Genomic DNA, 21,956 nt, shown 5'->3' on the forward strand with positions numbered 1-21,956 from the left:
TTGGTTTAGTTTATTTGAACATGAAGGTTACAATGGAATACATCTCGTGAATCATTCTTTGACAGTTCCACATGTCCAAAAGGAGTAGGAAGAAGCAAAGCTTATTTAATCCTACCCCCCATCCATTCTACATCTAGTACAGTACATGTAGTTCACTTCCTGGATTCCATGTCTTTTCAGTGATAGTCAGGATAACACATAATAGATAACGGTGAGATAACCCTCCCCCCAAAAAAAGAGAGAACATTCATAATAATGCTAATAATGATGACAATACTAAATAAATAAATAAATAAATAAGAACAAAGCTTTTTTTTTTTAAACACAACAAAGAAAATTATAAAAAATAAATAAATAAATAAATAAATAAATAAAAATAAAATTTAATTAAATAAATAAAAAATAAAATAAAATAAAATAGAAAATAAAAAAATAAATAAAATAAAATAACAAACCTGACAGAACAATCAGGACTCTTCTGCCTTGTATTTAGCAAACATCAACTGCTTGTATTGTTTTTTGAATTTGCTCATCTCTGTACATTGTTTGAGTTCTTTACTCAATCCGTTCCATAATTTAATTCCACACACGGAAATGCTGTGGGTTTTCAGCGTTGTTCTCGCATATAAATGTTTTAGGTTTAATTTTCCTCTAAGATCATATTTCTCCTCTCTGATTGAGAAATACTTGATTAGATTTTTGGGTAACGAGTTATTATTAACTTTATACATTATTCTAGCGGTTTGAAAGTGTACTAAATCTGCGAATTTTAATATCTGTGATTTTAAAAATAATGGAAGTATAATGTAAATACTTACAAGCACTACCAACATGGAACAAGCAGGTGAGAATGCAAACAAAAACACAGTCAATAGCATGAACTCAATATACTGTGCGGAACAGTCTGTCAGAATCAAAAATCATCACAAGTACTTCTAGTACTCACGATTGGAAATGCACATAATTAATGACAAAAAACAAACGTGAACTACACGGTTACAATTCAAATGAATCATCAGGCTTTATTAACCGAGTTTGAATCCTGTGAAGCAATGATAACATGCATTTCTCTGAAAAGAAAAAGGCCAAAGAGTTCAGTGTAGATACTGTGTTCTACTGGTTCAGCTCATTAATTAAAAAACTCATCCAAACAATTAAACAAGTAGCCAAATTAGTGTTCTTACATTGTTAAAATTCAAATGAATTATACGGCCGAAATGAGTGTGTGATAACCTCATCAGCCAGATGTGCACCATGTTCCTTTTTTTGTACTTGTGTGTAAACCAGGCAATGGACAATATACTATCAACTACTTCATAACACTGTTCCTGGAAGGACGTTGCTAGAAACCTGCAGAAAGTCTTTAATGAAAAAAAATGTTGTGATTGCAAGGGAGTGAGAGAGAGGCTTATTGGAATATTCATGAACTTGATTCAAGAAACGACAAAGTTCAACTGGCACAGAGACCAAGCATATTTTCATTTCTTTTGGGGGTTTTGGGACCCCCTCCCCAAACTCTAATTTGAACTCTAATTGCACAAAAGAAGAGGTCAACTTGGCTTGAGGTTGTTTAACAGTTGTGCTTTCTTTACATGTTTTGCTAAAGTCCTTAAGTGTGAAGTGTACCCTTTACATAAGCTCAGAGCCTGCCAGGAGTAACTTCTGGTAATGTTAAGTCATTTATTATCGATAAGAACTCTATTTAACTGTTGCTGAATAAACAAGTGGAGCCCCCTCTGGACATGAACCATCACCCCTATATCACCTTTACACTCGTATTACCCAATATAGTAGTCATAATAAGAGAAAATAAGCCGTAAATAAGACTCATGCGCTCTTGTGTGTTGCTATTAATGTGTTCCCTGTGGGAACAGAATGAGTGACGTACAGGAAGTGACGTCTGGGGTTCAGTGTTGAGTTTTAGCTTGGCGTGGGTTACTGCAGCAACAGCAGCACATCTTTTTAGTAGGGATTATTGTGCCTGTTGGGAGATAATTCAAACCTGCAATAAACGCCTGTTGTTCGGGCCAAGTCTGGTGTTTGTGTGTGTCACTGAACATTACAGTAACATGACTGACACCTAGTGGTCATTCACAGCATCTGTGAATGCGTCTTCTGAATGCCTTGTACATGTATTTTAGTTCATTTGGACATTTTTATGCTTGAAAATGTTTAATTTAGGCAAAAAATATGTAAAATTTGTTCCAATATGCATTTTTTTTTTTACAAATAAAAGGCCGTATTTAACTATGAAACAGCATGATATATTAATATATTTTTGAAAAACCGTGAGTGAGTGAGTGAGTGAGTGAGTGAGTGAAATCTGAACCGCAAAGTGGCGAGGGACTACTGTATTGAGTTTTCCATTGTTTTATGATTTTAACATTTTTTTAAACATTACTGTAAGATACATTATTAGAAGGTATGTTTTTACTTTCCAGAAATCCAAATTATGAATAAAAGATAACAACATTTTTTTGTTTGTTTAATTTTGGAACCCAGTTCAATGTACGTACGAGAAAGAAGATTATGGAAAGATTTTTGCCGTTGCGGTTCAAACGATACCCCATTCCCACTGACCTGCAAAACAGACAAAAAAATGCATGCCAGCGTAACAAAACAGACATTCCGCCCACCATATACTTTTATGTTGCATGCATTACACCGCAAGGATCCAATTCACCCGCAAGGGAGAGATGTCAGTGACAGATCAGCTCAATGGTGTCGCGCCCCTGGCAGCGCGAGTTCCCCCTTCCCCCTCTTGTCTAAATAGGCGGTCCCAATTTCCACACCTTCCATAAGCCAATAATTTCATGACTGAGGCAAGTAAGTACCGGAAAAAATCCTGAATTCACTCCAAAACCTGGCCCAGAGAAATCATTAAAACCCCAAAAGTGCCATGACAACTTCTTACCACAATGTTACCACAGAGTATTATTTCAGTTAATCTACCGTACTCATTTGTTGTGTCGTTACAGCCTTCCCTCGCATAGATTATGATAATACTGAGCCTTGGTTAATCTCCATATTCATGAAGAGCAGTGTGTGTGAGGTATAGTAGCTGATTCATCCATCCATCCATCCACCTGTGCCGCTTATCCTCATTAGGGTCGCTATGCTGAAGCCTATCCCAGCTGACTTGGGGCGAGAGGCAGGGTACAACCTGGACTGGTCGCCAGCGCAGGGCACATATAGACAAACGACCATTCACGCTCACACATTCAAACCTATGGACTATTTAGAGTCGCCAATTACCGTAACCTAAACCTCATGTTTTCGGAATATGGGAGGAAACCGGACTCGGAGAAAACCCACGCACGGGGAGAAACTCCGTGGCCAACATGCTAACCACTAGGCCACCGTGCGGCCTGATTCATGTATGAACATCTTAATTTTACAGTACAACAGAAGCAATGGTGGTGCAAATAAAAGGCTAAATTAAAGCTAAAATAGCTGAAATAACTACAAAAATAGATTTTTGTGTCTCAAACAGCATGCAGGGCCAGCTACGCTGCAGATGAGCAGCACTGGTGTCCCGCAAAACTAATTTGAAGGTGACAATCTCATCTGTGATCACAGTTTGGCTCTTCCTGGTGACACCTGAAGGCTCTGCAGCTTCATCGCCATGCCCATGTTTCCAGTAATCTTCAGTTTTCCTTTAAAGAACGCCTGAGGAGAAATAGGTGCAAAGAGGAGCTGTGAGCTGTGTTATCCTCCATCCAATATTCTACCCGTCAGATGCGTCTGCAAATGACTGAATAGAATAAAATAGATGATAAAATGTGTTCTTATACACGTTATGCCTCCAAGTGAACCAACCAATCATGCCAAAGAGTGGTGATGGGTGTGCTCCAAACGCGGTCCATTAGCACTTAATCTTTAGAGTTAAAGCAATATTATGCGAGTGGAGCTTTTGTTAGTGAACAAAGCACACCTATTCACTTTAATTGCCGAGACAGTTTGTCAGCTGCCCCGGCCGCTGATGAGAAACCAAAGCCACAGCTTTGAAAAGCTGCAATCGCTTCCAAAACGAAAAGATGTGAAGACGTAAAACATGGAAGAGCTTCGCTCGCTTTGCGGTATGCTGAGATGTTTGTGCCGTTGTTCTCTCCTCTTCTACCTGAGATGTTTTGCCGGTTGTTGTCCAGCTCTGTGAATACTGCATAGTTCACGGCTTTTAGTTTGAAGACAAGGAAAAAAACAGGATCTAGATTGAAAAGTAGGATTTTCTTTACCCCGGTGCTTTTATTATTAGTGTATGTGTGGAGGTAAGACAATAAAAGCTAGTCTTGTCTAGTTTTGTGTCTTCTCCCTCTCAGTAGCCTTTTTTGCACTGCTTGCAAAAAACAATCTTTTATCCAGTGCTGTATAAAACAGGTTAAAAAAAACCCCAAAAAACAACCTGTGGAGTTGTAGAAATATCCTGCTTTACTGGGTTCTATGTTCTGGATAATTGCCAGGTCTTTTGTTACCATTATGAAAGTAAATCGTTAAAAGCACCATATAATTTCAACATCGTTCTTTCTCTGACTTAAGTTTACATACAGTGGCTTGAAATAGTATTCATACTCCTAGAAGTAGAGCCGGCTGGCATGTTAGGCAATATGGGCAGATGCTAAGTAAGGGTGCCGTGGCCTCCGGGGGGCACCAAAACATGAAAAATAAAAATTCACCTTCAATATAACTGTATTAAAACTAGTTATTACAGTTGCCCCTCACTATATCACGGTTCGGATATCGTTCCATCACTATATCGTGTTTTACTCATAAATGATCGCTGTTTTTCGTCTATTATTAGTCAAAAAATATTGTGGTCACTAGGCATCGGTCATTTTGAGACATGAAGTCAGATTACATTACCTTTCACACTGCATGGAGACTGGCCACTGAGCCAGCAGAGCCGAGCCAACAAGCCATGGCTGAGACGGACATGCCGTGTCTGAAAAAAGGTTCTCCTCTCATTCCATGTGGAAGTGGTACGTTTTTTGCTTCTTTGTCCTTTTTCCCCACTCCGTTTGAAACACTTTCTTAATTATAGAGTAAGTAAATTAGAGAGGCTACCTAGTTAGCTCTGTAGCTTGCTATGCTAGCAGCGGCCGTCTCTTAAGTTCCTGCAGTGATCCGATAGCCTTCGCAATGTGACGTAAACAAAGAACAACAGGAGTGTAAAAGTTGGGGTGCTATTTCATGTCTACAGGGCTCTAATAATGTTAGAATAAAGGGACCCACGCCAATATCGGCGGAGTTCCGTGAAAAAGCATGTGATCGACATATGCCGATAAATGCCTTTCAACTCCGATCACAAAAGCTGATCACCTCCGGCTCGGACTATTGCAGCCTACAGCCTGTAGCGCTCATCCCCAAAACATGTCTGCCGTGTGGAACTCACCTGCCGTTTGTGAGAGTGATATAAATTTTGAAACCTGCAAAACATGCCACGAAAAATCCAAGAGGTCACAAAAGACCCCACCACAACATCCAAAAGACTGCAGGCCTCACTTTCCTCAGTTAAGGTCAGTGTTCATGACTCCACCATAAGAAAGACACTGGGCAAAAACGGCTTGCATGGCAGAGTTCCAAGACGAAAACCACTGATGAACAAAAATAACATTACAGCTAGTCTTTGCCAGAAAACATCTTGATGAGCCCCAAGACCTTTGGGAAAATACTCTGTGGTCTGACGAGACAAAAGTTGAACTTTTTGGAAGATGCGTGTCAAATTACATCTGGTGTAAGAGTAATGGCACATCTCAAAAAAAGAACACCACACCAACAGTAAAATATGATGGTGGTAGTGTGATGGTCTGGTGCTGTTTTGCTGCTTCAGGACCTGGAAGACTTGCTGTGATAATGGAACTATGAATTCTTATGTCTACTAAAATATCCTGAAGGAGAATGTCCGGCCATCTGTTGGTGACCTCAAGCTGAAACCAACTTGGGTTCTGCAGCAGGACAATGATCCAAAACACACCAGCAAGTCCACCTCTGAATGGCTGAAGAAAAACAAAATGAAGACTTTGGAGTGGCCTAGTCAAAGTCCTGACCTGAATCCTATTAAGATGCTGTGGCATGACCTTAAAAAGGCGCTTCATGCTGGAAAACCCTCAATGTGGCTGAATGACAACAATTCTGCAAAGATGAGTGGGCCAAAATTCCTCCACATCGCTGTAAGAGACTCATCGCAAACGCTTGATTGCAGTTGTTGCTGCTAAGGGTGGCTCAACTAGTTTTTAGGTTTAGGGGGCAATCGTTTTTTCCACACAGGGCCATGTAGGTTTGGATTTTCTTCTCCCTTAATAATAAAAAAGTTTCATTTAAAAACTGCATTTTGTGTTCAGTTGCGGTGTCATTGACTAATACTTAAATTAGTTTGATTTAAGTGTGACAACCATGCAAAAGCATAAATCAGGAAGGGGGCAAACACTTTTTCACACCACAGGATAGTGTGTGTGTGTATAACCAACATAATTATGAAGTAGACAAAATAATATGTTTTTCACTTTAAAAATGTTTTTTTAATATACATTAAAAACTGAAAACTCGCGTGCAAAAGTATTCAGCCTCGCCTGAGTCAACACTTTGTGGAACTCGATTGTGCTGCAATTATAACTACAGTAGATGCCCCGTCAACGTAAATAATCCGTTCCGAGAACGTTTATGTTATAGGGTTTTTATGTTATACGAAGCGTAAAATACGTGTAAATAGCCTAATCCGTTCCAAGATCTTCCGAAACTCACCCCTTTAAATATTCAAAGTCCACCATGGTGGGAAAATATAAGAAAACGTTAGCATAAACGTAGTACAGTAACATTCCAATATAAAATAAGGTAATAAATAAGATTACTGGAAATGAATAAAACTGAAAAACAAAAACAATCCTACCGTTCACGAGATATCTTGATCAGGAGCGCAAGTGGAGGCAGGAAGGAGGAGGAGGAGGAGGAGGACTAGCCTGAGTCGAAACGCGACTCAAAGATTCTAAGAGTCAGCTGGTCTCACAGACAAACGCACACGCACTACACAATAATGCTGTGTGCAAAATTTTATTTTGTAACTTAACTTAATTGTTTAAGTTAGTTTAAGGGCGACTACGAAGAGGAAGGGAGGTTGAAGGGATGAGCCTGTCTCTCACACAAACTCACGTACGTGCTGTATAAGTCAGCCAATGAGATGAGAGCGTAGGCGGTGCCCCGATAATCAGCCAATGAGAGCGTGAAGTGTCAGAAGGCGTCACCAAGTGTACTCTGTTAGTCTGAACTTGCACCGACTTATTAATAAAGTTGATTGAATTTTTTATTTTTTTTTTAAAACCTTGCACTGACTTGACGCTTTACGTTATATGGAATTTCCTACGTAATACGAAGCAAAAACTTTACATAAACTCTTTGCGAGGTACTACTGTATAGGTATTTATGTTATATCGGAACGTGACAAAATGTGGAAAGGTTCAAGGGGTATGAATACTTATTCAAGCCTCTTTATGTGTACGCGCAGTCTGTAAATGGACAGAGTGGTGCTCCATAACACAAACAAACATGATCTGGTCTGTTAGGGAGAAACTAAATAATAAACATTTGAAATGTGCTTGGTTCATTTCAAACTCAGCCACATCCCCAATTGAAACGGTGCCATTGGTATCCACTGTGGAAAAATCATATTTATTTATTTCTCTGGCTGAATCTGTCAAAAAAAGAAGACTCTCAGCCTGGTTAGCGTATAAGACATCTTCATCTTCCTTCAACAGACAATTCTCAGAGAATGTGTGGTGGCACGTACCGTTTGGGGGTTCAACTTTCCAGTCATCAGATCCAGAAGATCCTTATCACTCATGGAGAGGGTGCAGTCAGCCTTTGTACCTAAAAGCAAAATTACGAAGTTAGAATGACCGGATAAACTTGACATGCAACAGGCTACCAAAACCTTAAAACACGCATGTTTGGTTAATTGGAGGCTCTAAATTGTTCATAGGTGTGAATGTGAGTGTGAATGGTTGTCTGTATGGACCTTGTGACTGAGGAATCAAGCCTTTATGAAGGTCTGTGAAGTCGAATATGAGAGCCATAGATTATGGATGAGCAGATTATGCCTCAGTAACTAATTTTGTTCTTTTCCTCATGTAAATGTCGATAATAAAGACTCCTTGAAACAACTGTGGCAGTGCAATACTCCAGCAGAGATGCTGTTAATTCAGTCTGGATGAGCCAACATACCAGCTGTGGTAGTTGAGGAAGGTGATCAATACCACTGCCATCAAAAGAGGAGTTCAACATTCAACAGAGGGATTCTACCATCCCATTTTGTACCGTGGTTTTTACTTCCCTACTAACCATATGTTAAACTTACCTCTGACCTCTAATTATCTTTACTTTTTAGGCATAATGTCTCAGTTTGGTTAAGTGTTGAAAAGACAACATGGCGTACTTTGGGTGTAGATATGCTAATGTCTTGAAAATGAAGTTAGATACCAGGTTCATTGGTGACAGAGCCATTGCCATTTTTCACATCCACAAACCAAGTCGCTTCCTTTCCGCCAGGGCCATCTTTCACTTGAAAAGCAAATATGCCCCCGATCTTCTTGACAAGCTGTGCTCCTTCCTGCGGGAGGACAAAAAGTCTTTGAAGCTGTACAAAACAAGCCTGGAAATGATCAAATGAATGGTTTGAATTTTCAGATAGAAATAGGATTAATGCACGAACAGAACAACAAAATCAATGCCAAATGCCGAAACAAACGTGACAATACCGCATGTTAGCGGACACGGCTTCTTGATGGATAAGTGGCAAAGTGGACAGGCTGTATGTCGACACGTGACAGAGACTCCCAAAGCACCAATCAAACAGTGGTCTCTTACCACTACACACAGCATGTACACAAAACACTGCTGTTTTTGCTCACAGTTTTCATGACCTGAACTCTGTGACGAAGCACACCTGTCACTAACTACCGGCACTACATTGACACATACACATGCACATGCACGCATACATACACGCCGCTCACTTTCCCCGCTCGCCTTCCCCACTGTGTCGCCATCCCATTCATTACACTACAAACACGTGCAACGTCTTTTCCCCTCTCTTCCCCGCTGATAAAATACACTAAGGGTGCACACTTGGGAGTATTTTATCTTCTATCTTCAATTGCATAGGTGCATGACAAGTTTTGCACTCGGCCGAAACGTCTGACATCACTCCTGGTGGCTCTTTGCTATTTTGTTAGCACACTAGAAAACCCTGTTGTTGTGATCACACGGGCTCTAGCCGGTCGCTGCCGGACAGACGTGCTGGAAACAACCGCTTGTATCGTAGTGCCAATATCGGATCATTTGATGCTTTGTCTGTAATACTGTACACTTTGTTGAACATTTTTACAGTATATTAAAAAAATATATACCAATATCAAAGCGGCCCCCGTATCCTTTCACTTTTCAGTGTGCGGCCCTCGGTGGACAAAGTTTGGACACCCCTGATATAAACTATGAAATTCATTTTCTTTTGCTTTTGTTTCACACTGTCACCGTATGAAGATATTATTGTTATGGTGAGCCATGCATCGGAAATCACACTGTAACATGTGGTACCCTGAGATTCGGAAGCAGTAAGGTATCGTGTCGGCTTGAAAAAATATATATCATGCATCCCTAATTTTATTAATAGCATTCTGAATGTACAGATTATCACAACAAGGTCCTGAGGCCCATTGTTATGCCATTCATTCATTGACAATCGTCCAATTTTCTTTTCTTAGCTGACTAAAGTGGCACCTAATATGGTCCTCTGCAGTTGGAATTCAGCTTCTTCAAGATTCAATATCCACTAAGGTCCAGAAGTAGACTGAATAACGGATGAAAGCACTGCCCTGTCGTTTACAGGGGCTCACGCCATGAGGGTTATAATTAATTATAATGAACATCTTCGATAGAATCTTTTGCAATGTTGACATTAGGGCCACGGCTCCATTTTTCTGAATAATGCAAGGATAAGATGAGCATAGTGTGCAAAAGAAATCAACAACCTGCAATTCCATACATGAAATAACAAGCATGTGTTTATCTACGCGGAAATCAGACTGAGGGAAGAAAAGATGCATGCATTTATCTACTGAAGGCACACTGCTATGGGAATATGCTATATGATAAGTAATGTGTGTAATCAAAATTTGATTACTGTGTAATCAAAAATCTAAATTGCACTATACGTACCTCTTGTAGGTGTTTGTCAATCTCCTTGAAGACGGGGTACGATTTAAAGCCCTCCAAACCGTGGCTTGCACTTGTGGCTACTGCTCTGACCTGTGCGCTGAGAGAGGCAAAAACGTCAGTATCGTAAACCTTTTTAGTGACCAAGTGACGCTGTAATCATATGTCGAATCCATAGCAGTGCAAGTGGCCACAGTTAGGTCCAATATAAGTGCTGCATCAAAATTCTGCCTTTACAAAAGACAATGATGCTCAATTTTGATTGACACTGACATTGACGCTGAGTAAAACTTTCGTTGCTAAGACGCTCCTCAAATTGCACCATTGCTTTTTTTGTTTGTTTTGGTGGACTTTTGGCGCTTTTGCTTAGCTTAGCATAATGAAAGTCTTTAGTCCTTACACAATGTCCATTAACAGCTCGCCATCCATAAGTCAACATTGTCAGCCACCTGTTCTGTTCTCTGTGTAAGTTGTGCGCTGTGAACCAATACCTTTGTGACTTCTTGCCGTCTGCTGATTTGAGATCCATGAGCTCATAAAGTTGTCTGGTAAGCCTATCGAATCATTGTGTCCCGTGTCCATATTGACAAACTATCACACTGTTAGGACAGATTGGATACCTGACATCCTGTGTGAATCCCATCTTGTAAAGAGCGACAACCACAGCTCCTCCTAAGCCAATGTTGTGCTGCAAGGCCACTTTAGCCCCAGGTACTTGCCTCCTGCCAGCCTGACCTCTCAGCTGCCAGCAGAGCTCAGCACACTGAGCCAAACCTGAATCACAACAGCGTGAATGTTAGGATGAATGCACATACACACACACATTCAAAGCAGTTGGGCTTTTTTTCACTGAAAGAAGCTTGTGACATTTTTAATATATTATTAAAATGTTTTATTATGTTTTATTAATTATTATTAATGTTTTATTACATTATTAAATATGCTCATGATCAAAATGTTAAGCCCAATTGAAAAACTGTAAGAATTTACATTTTGCACTGTTGGATCTTAAGGAGGTTCTCAGTAGAGCTTCAAAATGCAAAAAGAAGAAATGAGAATGAGACAAAAAATGTTTTGAGTAAGCAGTTTACTGCAAACAAGCATTAAAGTGAAGAAGGCTGATCTAAACTAAAACCACGGCCTTTGAAAGCCCAAATCTTTGTAACAATGAAATCAGCAACACATTTAAAAACAGGAATAAGAAACAACAATTGGTCTTTCTACACCCAGGCTCCCACTGGAGCATGCTGTATATTCACTAACTGTGATTCTGTGGCCGTCATTTAATGCAGAGTGGGCCTGGCAGTGCGTGCAAGAAAATGGCTATCAAGGCCTTGCCTGAGTTGTTCGATACCCATGTTTAATTGAGCTGATATCTGTGCTCGTATTTTTAAGGATGAAGGTCGGACCTTTAAAGCCAAGATTAAGAGCATCACCATTGATCAGCTAAGCAGGCAGCCTATCTGCCAGTCTATATCACAATAAGCTATGGGTGATGATTTCATGCAGCAGGGGAAAAAAAGCCCCAGCATTAAAAGGGATAGTTTGGATTTTTTTACATGAAGTTGTATGACATCCCCATCAGTGTTGTAGTCCAATTACAGCAATTTACCCCCCCCTTGGTCTCCTAAATCCAGTTCTGGTCAGATTTCCGTGATGAAGAATGTAGTTGCACTTAGCTGCTGGGGACAATTAAGTAAAGAGTTTGGCTTCTCAAAACAATATGCGTTCAAAAGATATTAATACATTTGCATCACAAAAAATGCCTTCTCAAAAAAATCAGACCTCACAAAACGCTTGCCGTTATATCTGTCTCCCGCCGTATCCCTGCGCACTGTCGCCTGTGTGTTCATGTGTATGTGACGAAGACGCTCGCATCTACTTCCGCCATGGAGCGCCGCGGCCATCTTCTTTACGTATGTGTTCCACAGCGGAAGAAGATGCAAGTGTCTTCGTCACATTCACATTCACCACAACCGGACTTAGGAGACCAAGTGGGGGGTAAGTGGCTGTTATTGGACTACAATTCTGATGGGGATGTCATACAACGTCTTGTCAAAAAATCTGAACTAACCCTTTAAGAGAAAGATGAGTGAATAACAAAATTGTGTTTTTGCTTCATTCCGCATCAACCTACACGCAACAAAAAATGGCCAGGAAGAATAAGACAATTATTGCTGACAGACAACTCTTGTCAGAACATGCATGTAAAGCTCCTGTCACATGGGACACATGCCGCCTTGTGGACATTGTATGTATTGCTTAACAAATATGATGATCTTTTTGATTATCTGTCGGGCTTCAATAGATTTAAAAGAATGTGCTTACCAGTAGCTCCTAAAGGATGTCCTTTGGAGATGAGACCGCCACTGGGGTTGATCACAAACTTGCCACCATATGTGTTGTCTCCTCTGTCAATCAGATCTGCTCCTTTACCTGTTGAGAGACAGGCAAAACAATCGCATGACCGATCAGGTAACTCTTTAAAAAAAGATGATTGAAGAAGGTAACAACATCACGACATACTCTCAGGTCCAGGAGTATTTTGTCAGTGACAGTGTTCATGACTATGCCATTCATAACGCACGAGGAAACCTCAACCGGCTCTCCTCAATGTTTAAGTAAGGCTACGTTTACACTGCAGGGTATGATGTCCAATTCGGAGTGGGTTTAAATCCGATTTTTTATGTAGTCCTTCACATTACCAAACAATTGTGACTTGTTAATGTGAACGCAAAACGTCTGGAAAGTGGCATGCGTGCTCAAAAGCACGACCTCACTCGCATTTCCGTGTGTGTACCGAAGTAAAGATTGCCACAGCGTGTGCTCTGGTGATGTGCGCTACCATTGATTTAATTTCCAATCCAATGCTAGTTCAAATTCAGGCTGGTATCGGTGATACCAATACGATACTATGTGCAAATTCACCTCATGTGTCTGGTAAATTTTAAAAAGTATTGTACAATATTACAAACCATAGCATAAACAATACAAGACATCATAATAATTTCTTTATTTTAAACCTTGAAGTATGTGAGGTAGTGGGGTGATTTACAATATAGCCAAGCTAATATACAACATCAGAAAAAACAAAACCATATCTCTGTGTCAAAAGTATCAATATTTTGATTTCAGAATCGACCTTAGAGCATACAGAGCTGGTATCGGAAGTATCAATATTTCAGTATCGATCCGCACATTACTAGTGTGCTCTCCTCAACAGGTTTGTGGCGATTTCAAAGATTTTGTGCAACGGGAGTCAATATTTTCGCAACCAACTGATTCCGTCTAAGAGATTAAGACGAAAGAGGGCAGGAATTTGGAGGAGTGGTGAGACGTTGATGAGAACTGCTTCACTCACACCTGTTAAAAATAATTTTCAGATGAGAACAAGAACTATCCAAGTCTTGCACGGCCATACACTCCTTTTGATGACGTATAGGTCGGATGTATGCGACCTGACCGTTCATACTGCAGTTGCGTCGCATACATATCGGATTTATATTCACATACGAATGAGGCTTGAGTCGCGTTTGAAAGAATTGTGCTATTCACACTGACATGAAATCCATTGTACACTGCCAGTGAAAACAAAAGATGCTTGTGAAACCTCTCAGTGGCATTGTTCTATCTACAGTCGAGGATGTCCGATATTGGCATAAATATTAGATAATATTAATATTATAAGAAATTATAATAATCAGTGCATATTGTTTTTGCTGACGATAATGATATCACGAGCGATGACGGCGTGCGCCACACAGTTTGATAGCTCAGTACGTCTGCGATTACCCTCTTTGGAGAGTTACTGAAGAACACATTGGTAAAAGAAGTGGTCCATGGACATGTAATAAAGGTCACATGCATTTACACAAACAAGCCCACGTCAAATTAAGTAGTACCTTCGGGGCACAGTCCCAAAGCCTCATAGGTAATAAGCTCGTTGGCTGAGAAGCAGTCGTGCAGCTCCACCACATCAACATCGGCGGGCTTCAAACCTGCAGCTTCAAAACACTTTTTGGCAGCGACCCGAGACATGTCGTAACCCACCTGAACAGAGACAGGAAGTGGTGTGTTGACAGCTGATACATTTATGATGACGCCAACCTTAGCCAAGACAATACAAAATCTCATTTAAGCATTATTATTCACTGATATAATATCCCTTAGCTTTATAAGCTTTGTTTAAAAGTTACCAACCAATTGGGAGGTAAAGGGTAATGAAAGTCAATGTGTCTAATTCATCAACAATTAACCATACTGTCTGTGATGGTTTGGTACTGTGATGAGTTTGAATCCCATCCTCTTCCTGCTCAGCCGTCACTGCTAATTGTCTGTTTTCAATGGAAACTGCAGTTTTTATCAAGATTAATTGGTTTCCGACCCAACCGTGATCAGTGAATTTCCGTGAAGTAACATCCTGTTCGGTGAATTGGCGACTCTAAATGGTCCAGATATGAATGTGAGTGTCTATAGGTGCCCTGGGATTGGCTGGTGACCAGTCCAGGGTATACATCGCCTCCTGCCAAAAATCAGCTGGGATAGTCTTCAGCATATCCCTGCAACACTAATGAGGATTAAGCCGCATAGAAAAGGAATGAATGAAGGATTCCTTATTCATAAATGTAATATTTTTGTAATTAGAGCATAACAAAAGATGTTTACTAGCCCTTTAGACATGAAATAGCACCCCTATAGTCACCTTTACACTCGTACTAACCAATATAGTAGACATAATCAGAGAAAATAATCAATTTAAGACATAAATAAGATTCATGCTCATGTGTGTTACAATAAACTGGTTCCAGACGACTGGACAGATGTGACATCGGGGGTTCAGAGTTGAGTTATAGCTGGGTTATGGCAGCAGCCACAGTACTCTGTGTTATTATTATTATTATGATTATTATCATTATTATGTTATTATTACTGTGCCTGTCGTGAGATCATTCAAACCTGCAATAAAGGTCTGTTGTTCCGCCAATCAAGTCGGGTGCTTGTCTCACCGAACATGAAAGTAAAATTACTAGTGACACCTAGTGACCAGTGTAGAATACTAAATTTCATCAATGTCTTTCAATGCCTTGTTTGTATTTTTGTTCATTCAGGCATTTTTATGCTTGAAACACTTAATTTAGGCCAAGAATATGTCAAATTTATGCCTATTCACGAACAGGCAGTAGTCAACCACAAAGTATTTATTATGATCATTTCTTGAATAAATTTTTGAAATAAAAAAATAAGGTGCTTTTTCCTCTAACAGAACAATGGAGCTTCAGTTTGTGCAGGGGCGTCAAACAGCAGCTGGCTATGCGTAGATGTTGCAGGGGGCATCCCTCATGACTGAAGGCCCTCGTCTGTGTGATAATGACAAGAAGACAAGGCTGCACTTCACAATGCCTGCCTGACAAAAGGACTTCTTCCAGAGGAGTAACCTATTTCTTTTGGACCACCCTGTCCCATGTTCCCCTGATGTAAATCCAACTGAGAACATTTGGGGATGGATGGCAAGGTATTTTGTGGTGATGAACAAAAACGGCGCAGCTACTCATTACTGACTCTTTTTTTGAACATTTCATTTCTTTTTTTTTCAGGAGGGGCAGGTGTTAGGGTTTTTTTTTTTTAAGATGGTCTTAAACTTTTGATCAGCTGATGAACAACCTGTTTCAGTTCAATGGTAGTTTGAAATAAAATACTCTACTTACCTCCTTAAGATCCACCAACAGTGCAAAATGTAAATTCCTGCAATTTTTCAACTGGTCTTGACTTTCAGGAGTGTATGTATCTGACATCCACAAAAGAAAAGTATAGCACAAAAGGTTCCTCACCATCTTAATGCAGCTGTTTTCATCAAACGTAGTGGCCAGGTCTGTCACCATCTCTTGGGCCAGGATCTCCACTGCTTGCTTCTCCAGACGGTGCTGCCGGACAAAGTCCTCGCTCGCCAAAACTGCAGCACCGGCACCATCCGAAGTGGGGCTGACGTGAGAAGAATGAAAGAATCATGGTTTCTTCCAGCTACGCTTTTGTGGACAAAAGAAATACCATCATGGAAGTGAGGGCCTCACCAGCACTGCAGCAAAGTCAAGAACTCAAACACCTTCCTCGAGTTCATCACCTGCTCCAACGTGTACTCATCCTGGAACTGAGAATAACTGCACACACAAATACACATTCTTAGCTTAACAATGAACCAGAAACTCTCAGAAATGCACCGTGTGTCGCTTGATTGCAACTTACGGGTTGTTGGTGGAATGCTTGTGGTTTTTCCAGGCAATTTTGGCAAAGTGCTCTGGCTTCGTGCCTGGAAATGACTCCGATTAGCAATCGACAACTGATTTGAAATGCATTCCCACTATAATAAAGCTGGTACCATATCTCTCCATGTGCTCCCTGCCGGCGTTGCCAAACATCTGCGCGGCGGGGGGAGCTGCCGCCATGCCGTAACGGTTTATCATCACCTCCATGTGCTTGTCAATTGGACTGGTCCTGTCCATGTACTATAGGAGAAATATGTTAGTATGTTGATTCCTCACCATATACAGTTGCAGACAGAAGCTTACATACGCTCGTTATGTGCATCAAGGTCATATTAAACGCCAGCTTTCTGATTTTTAAAAACAAAAACTAGGCGCACCAATTATACATTACACATATATCTCCTTCTTAGATCTTCACTTCACTGGCATCAGTTGGTCCAGTGAGTGCTGTCAAACTAATAACTGTTATGCTGCCTAAGAGAAACAATCAGCTGCAGTCAATCGAGATCACTAACACAAGTTAAATGACCTTAAGCACCACCAACTAAAATATTGTGGTGAATATACTGTATGTATATATCCAGCCTGTATGGATCATTTTGACCCTGCATAAGTCAATTCAAATTTGTGCTCATTTTTTTTGTTTTTAAAAAATTATGTCGTATAGTCCTTCCACGCTGGAAAAAGAACAGCTCTAGAAATCACCAATGGTTCAAAATTAATGACATTCATGCCCAAGGTGAGTGTGCATAAACCTAATTATAACTGTATATACACTCACAATATTAGGCATGCACTTTTATGAATATTCACTGACATACAATAAATGAGTGTCTGTCAGGTTATTTTTTGGTGGGATATATGTACAGGGGTGTGAAAAAGTGTTTTCCCCTTCCTGATTTCTTTTTTTTTTTTGTTGCATGTTTGCCACACTTAGATGTTTCAGATCATCAAACAAATTTAAATATTAGTCAATGACAACACAACTGAACACAAAATGCAGTTTTTAAATTAAACTTTTTATTATTAAAACTGAAAAAAAATCCAAACCTACATGGCCCTGTGTGAAAAAGTGATTGCCCCCTAAACCGAACAACTGGTTGGGCCACCCTTAGCAGCATCAACTGCAATCAAGCGTTTGTGATAACTTGCAATGAGTTTATGGAGGAATTTTGGCCCACTCATCTTTGCAGAATTGTTGTCATTCAGCCACATTGGAGGGTTTTCCAGCATGAAGCGCCTTTTTAAGGTCATGCCACAGCATCTCAATAGGATTCAGGTCAGGACTTTGACTAAGCCACTCCAAAGTCTTCATTTTGTTTTTCTTCAGCCATTCAGAAGTGGACTTGCTGGTGTGTTTTGGATCATTGTCCTGCTGCAGAACCCAAGTTGGTTTCAATGTGAGGTCACTAACAAATGGCCGGACATTCTCCTTCAGGATTTTTTGGTAGACAGCAGCATGGTTCCATTTATCACAGCAAGCCTCCCAGGTCTTGAAGCAGCAAAACAGCCCCAGACCATCACACTACCACCACCATATTTTCCTGTTGGCATGATGATTTCTGAAATGCGGCGTTACGTTTACGCCAGATGTAATGGGACACACACCTTCCAAAAGGTTCAACTGCTGTCTCGTCAGACCACAGAGTATTTTCCCAAAGGTCTTGGGGATCATCAAAATGTTTTGTGGCAATACTGAGACGAGCCTTAATGTTCTTTTTGTTCAACAGTGGTTTTGGTCTTGGAACTCTGCCATGCAGGTCGTTTTTGCCCAGTGTCTTTCGTATGGTGGATTCATGAACACTGATCTTAACTGAGGCAAGTGAGGCCTGCAGTTCTTTGGATGTTGTTCTGCAGTTTAACAGGGGGGAATCATTTTTTCACACAGGGCCATGTAGGTTTGGACTGTTTGCCTCCCTTAATAATAAAAAGTTTCATTTAAAAACTGCATTTTGTGTTCAGTTGTGTTGTCATTGACTAATTTTTAAATGTGTTTGATGATTTGAAACATTTAAGCATGACAAACATGCAAAAAATAAGAAGTCAGGAATGAACACTGTTCACACCTCTGCATATGTCAATTAGAATATTGTGCAAAAGTTGTTCATGCTTTGCACTTTACTTTATTCTTATAGGGATGTTTTTGCCACATAGAAATATGCAGCTCTCCAAACTGTATTGTTGCTGTTGATAGTAGTAGGAGATGTTATAATACTTGACTATTACTCATGATTTTTTAATGACTATTTTGTTGTGACAAAATGTTTAAAATAAATATGGCACTTTTTCTATGCCCTGTACTGCGTGTTGCAGTATTTGTCTTATTTTGCACCAACAGTGTGTGACATCACAGTAAAAGAAGCATACCGTGTTCATTACGCGAGATGTGACCTACCTCAGAGGTATCGGTTGATATCGGTATCCGTAATGATATCGAGCATCGCTACAGTTAACTTTTCAAAGATATTCCAAATTTATTGAGATTTATGTTTCCTGCATAACTCAAAAATGGTTCATCTTTTCAAATTGGTACATATCAAGATAGTAAATCCTGAAATGTTTTTATTGAAATGTATCTTTGGAAAGACTCCACCAAAGACGTTCATCTACACCACACAAGTGTGTGTCCTTGGAATAGTGTTGTTACTTTAGTATTTTATTGTGCAAGACAAAAATGTGTTGAGTGTGTTTTTTAGTTTTCACCTTAGAAGACAAAGAGCCTCTCTCCATCTTCTCAAATCCAAGTGCAAGCACACAATCTGAAAGACCTGTAAAGGCAGATGATTGATGATGATTCCTTTCAGATTGTTTCTTTGAGCCTGCAGTAATGCGGCATCTGTACCGGACCGTCAAAGTAAAGAGAGAGCTGAGCCGGAAGGCAACGCTCTCAATTAACCGGTATACCTATGTTCCCACCCTAACCTATGATCATGAGCTTTGGATCATGACCGAAAGAACGAGATCGCGGATACAAGCGGCTGAAATCAGTTTCCTCCGTAGGGTGGCTGGACTCACCCTAAGAGATAGGGTGAGGAGCTCAGTCATGCGGGTGGAGCTGAGAATAAAGCCGCTGCCCCTTCACATTGACAGGAGCCAGTTGAGGTGGCTTAGGCATCTAGTCCGGATGCCACCAGGACGCCTCACTGGTGCGGTGTTCCGGGCATGCCCAGCCGGGAGAAGGCCCCGGGGCAGACCTCGGACACGCTGGAGGGATTATGTCTCACAGCTGGCCTGGGAACGCCTTCGGGTCCTCTCGGTGGAACTGGAAGAGGCAGCCGGTGACCGGGAAGTCTGGACTTCCCTATTCAGACTGCTGCCACCACAACCTCAACCCGGATTAGCGGAACACAATGGAAATTAAATGGAATGGGAACAGTTCAGTGAGTTCCTCCTCTTCAACACACCTCCCTGAATCAGCTGTCGGGCCATGAAGAGAGCCGTGGAGCCCGTGGAGCAGTTGTTGTTGACGTTAGTGATGGGGATGCCGGTCAAGCCCAGGCTGTGGTAAATGGCTCTCTGCCCACATGTGGAGTCCCCTGAGATGGCAACATAGAGAAGCACTAATCAGCTAAAGACAGATGCATCATAATCATAATTGACTGTAAATTACATTAAATGCTGATATAAAAACATTGCATTTCACTAAAACCTCAATATTACCATAGACATATCCCACACAGGCTTGTTCTATCGCAGAATATGGGATTCCTGCATCTGCCAGCGCCTTTTGACCTAAAACAGAATGCAGATATGTAGTCAAGAATAATTATCCAACCATGTGTGTACTTGGAACTATTTAGAAATGTCAAAGCAATGTCCAAATTCTGTTAAGACAAGCACCAGCTTCCTTCGCCATGTCAGGGTAGTCATAGTCACCACGGGCCCCTGGCTTGTCAAACTGTAGCAAAAATACACATAAAGATTCAAGATTCAAGAGTTTTATTGTCATAGGCACAGTAAAACAGGTAATTATACTACACAATGAAATTCTTATTCTGTTCATTCTCCCTAAAAAAAAAAGAAAGAAAACACAAGAAAACGAATAAGAACAGAAGAAACATCAATACCAATAAATGAAAAGCAACAATAATATGCTCAGTGTTATGAGTGTGTGCGTGTGGTGTGTGTGAGTGCTTCGTTGAGAACACCGTATGTTATCGTGTTGCGTTGAATCATTAAGTACAAATGTGACTGAGCCCGGGAGTACATAGGTTGAGTAGGTTGCCAAATGACCCTTAACACAGCTCAGGTGTTTGTGTTGGACGTGAACTATGGCCTGGACGTGTTGGATAACTGTTGTAACATGTTAACCGAACTACTAAATAACAAATTGGCTTGTTTGAGCAAATGCAGTAAAGTAATGTGCAATGCTTTTTATATTATTTTTGAGAGCTGCCAACACAATTTAAGGGTCTTAAATCAATTTTAAACTACTTCTTTGGATGCCTTCATAACTACGTTACAGACACACACGGGCTAATATTGCTACTGGAATACGTTCAAAAACATGGAAACGCGTCGGCAGACGTATTTTTTTATTATAATTATTGCATTACCTTTGTCATCCCAACGCCGATGATAAAAACCCTGTTTTTGTTTCGAGGAGCCATGGTGAGTCGCTGTCAGTAGGTGGACCACAATGTCACTCGTGTTTGCTCTCGAACTTCAGGTCGCAAACAACTTCCGGTTACGACTTTTGTAAAAGATCGTCTATTGAAAGATCAGAGACGAGGCGTCACACTGTGTTTGTTGTTCCTCATGTTTAACTTTTTCATTTTTTATTATTATTCGATTGCATTAGTTGGAAGTGTGTTTCTGGTGAGACGATGAGGCTAAATTAATATGGACGTTATGTAACAGGTTTACTTTGGTTATTGTGATTCCACTTGTTCTAACAGCGGTTGGAGTAATGGCTCAATAGCGCCCTCTCTCGTGGGCTATATATATGGCAGCGTGTCTCTTTAGTTCATCGGCCATGTGATCCGAGTTGCGTAGAGGAGCGCTTCGCTATGCAATTATATGGTTAGCTACGATGCTAATGTAACTCATTGTAGTATGTAAACAAGCCTCACGGTATTGACCAGTGCACAGGGAAATAAACGGTGTCACTGTCTGCAACAAGTTCCAAGTCTCCTGTTACTTACCACAAATAAACACAACGCAGAGCTCAGGCGACCTGCACCACCCAGAGCTACAGTGCCTTCAGCGGGGGTTACAGTTAGCTTTGGTCAGTGTCATTCAATAGTAGCTTCTACAACAGTAAATCAAAACAGTGCTCTTATCATTTCAATCCTTAATGTTGTGTTAGCAACAATATTAAAGCCGTTTTGGTTCAAAGTATAGCATTATTGTGTTTTAAAAGGCTCTATCAAGTGTCCTGTAAATGTATTTATACATTTAGTGTTTGCATGAAGCACATTTGCTTGGAACATCATTGAATAAAACATATAATCCAAGGTGAAATATCCATACCTTGTGCAACAAACACATGTGCAA

The 21,956-nt window shown here is 40.5% G+C and overlaps 1 protein-coding gene across 1 annotated transcript; it reads right to left on the minus strand.

Moving 5' to 3' along the window:
* Positions 1-793: 793 nt before the first annotated feature.
* Positions 794-21,182, minus strand: scp2a (sterol carrier protein 2a). The gene is made up of 16 exons (XM_054765460.1): positions 21,017-21,182; positions 20,301-20,358; positions 20,121-20,192; positions 19,865-19,996; positions 19,164-19,228; positions 16,574-16,700; positions 16,441-16,504; positions 16,269-16,355; positions 16,029-16,179; positions 14,103-14,250; positions 12,529-12,636; positions 10,821-10,974; positions 10,204-10,300; positions 8,467-8,596; positions 7,778-7,857; positions 794-3,669 (listed from the first exon to the last, which is right to left on the minus strand). Exons 1-16 carry the CDS (start codon positions 21,068-21,070, stop codon positions 3,574-3,576), a joined length of 1,623 nt encoding a protein of 540 aa, XP_054621435.1. The 5' UTR covers positions 21,071-21,182; the 3' UTR covers positions 794-3,573.
* Positions 21,183-21,956: the final 774 nt, after the last annotated feature.

This window comes from Dunckerocampus dactyliophorus, chromosome 2 (genome assembly GCF_027744805.1).
Source record: "Dunckerocampus dactyliophorus isolate RoL2022-P2 chromosome 2, RoL_Ddac_1.1, whole genome shotgun sequence".
Lineage (NCBI taxonomy): Eukaryota > Metazoa > Chordata > Actinopteri > Syngnathiformes > Syngnathidae > Dunckerocampus > Dunckerocampus dactyliophorus.

What these genes read in the sequence shown, in the direction of transcription:
- scp2a (XM_054765460.1), bottom strand. Translation starts at nt 21,070, where the DNA reads ATGGCTCCTCGAAACAAAAACAGGGTTTTTATCATCGGCGTTGGGATG. An exon ending in CTGTGTGGGATATGTCTATG is followed by an intron (nt 19,997 to 20,120) that starts GTAATATTGAGG and finishes TTGCCATCTCAG; the next exon opens with GGGACTCCACATGTGGGCAG. An exon ending in GGAGCACATGGAGAGATATG is followed by an intron (nt 16,505 to 16,573) that starts GTACCAGCTTTA and finishes AGTCATTTCCAG; the next exon opens with GCACGAAGCCAGAGCACTTT.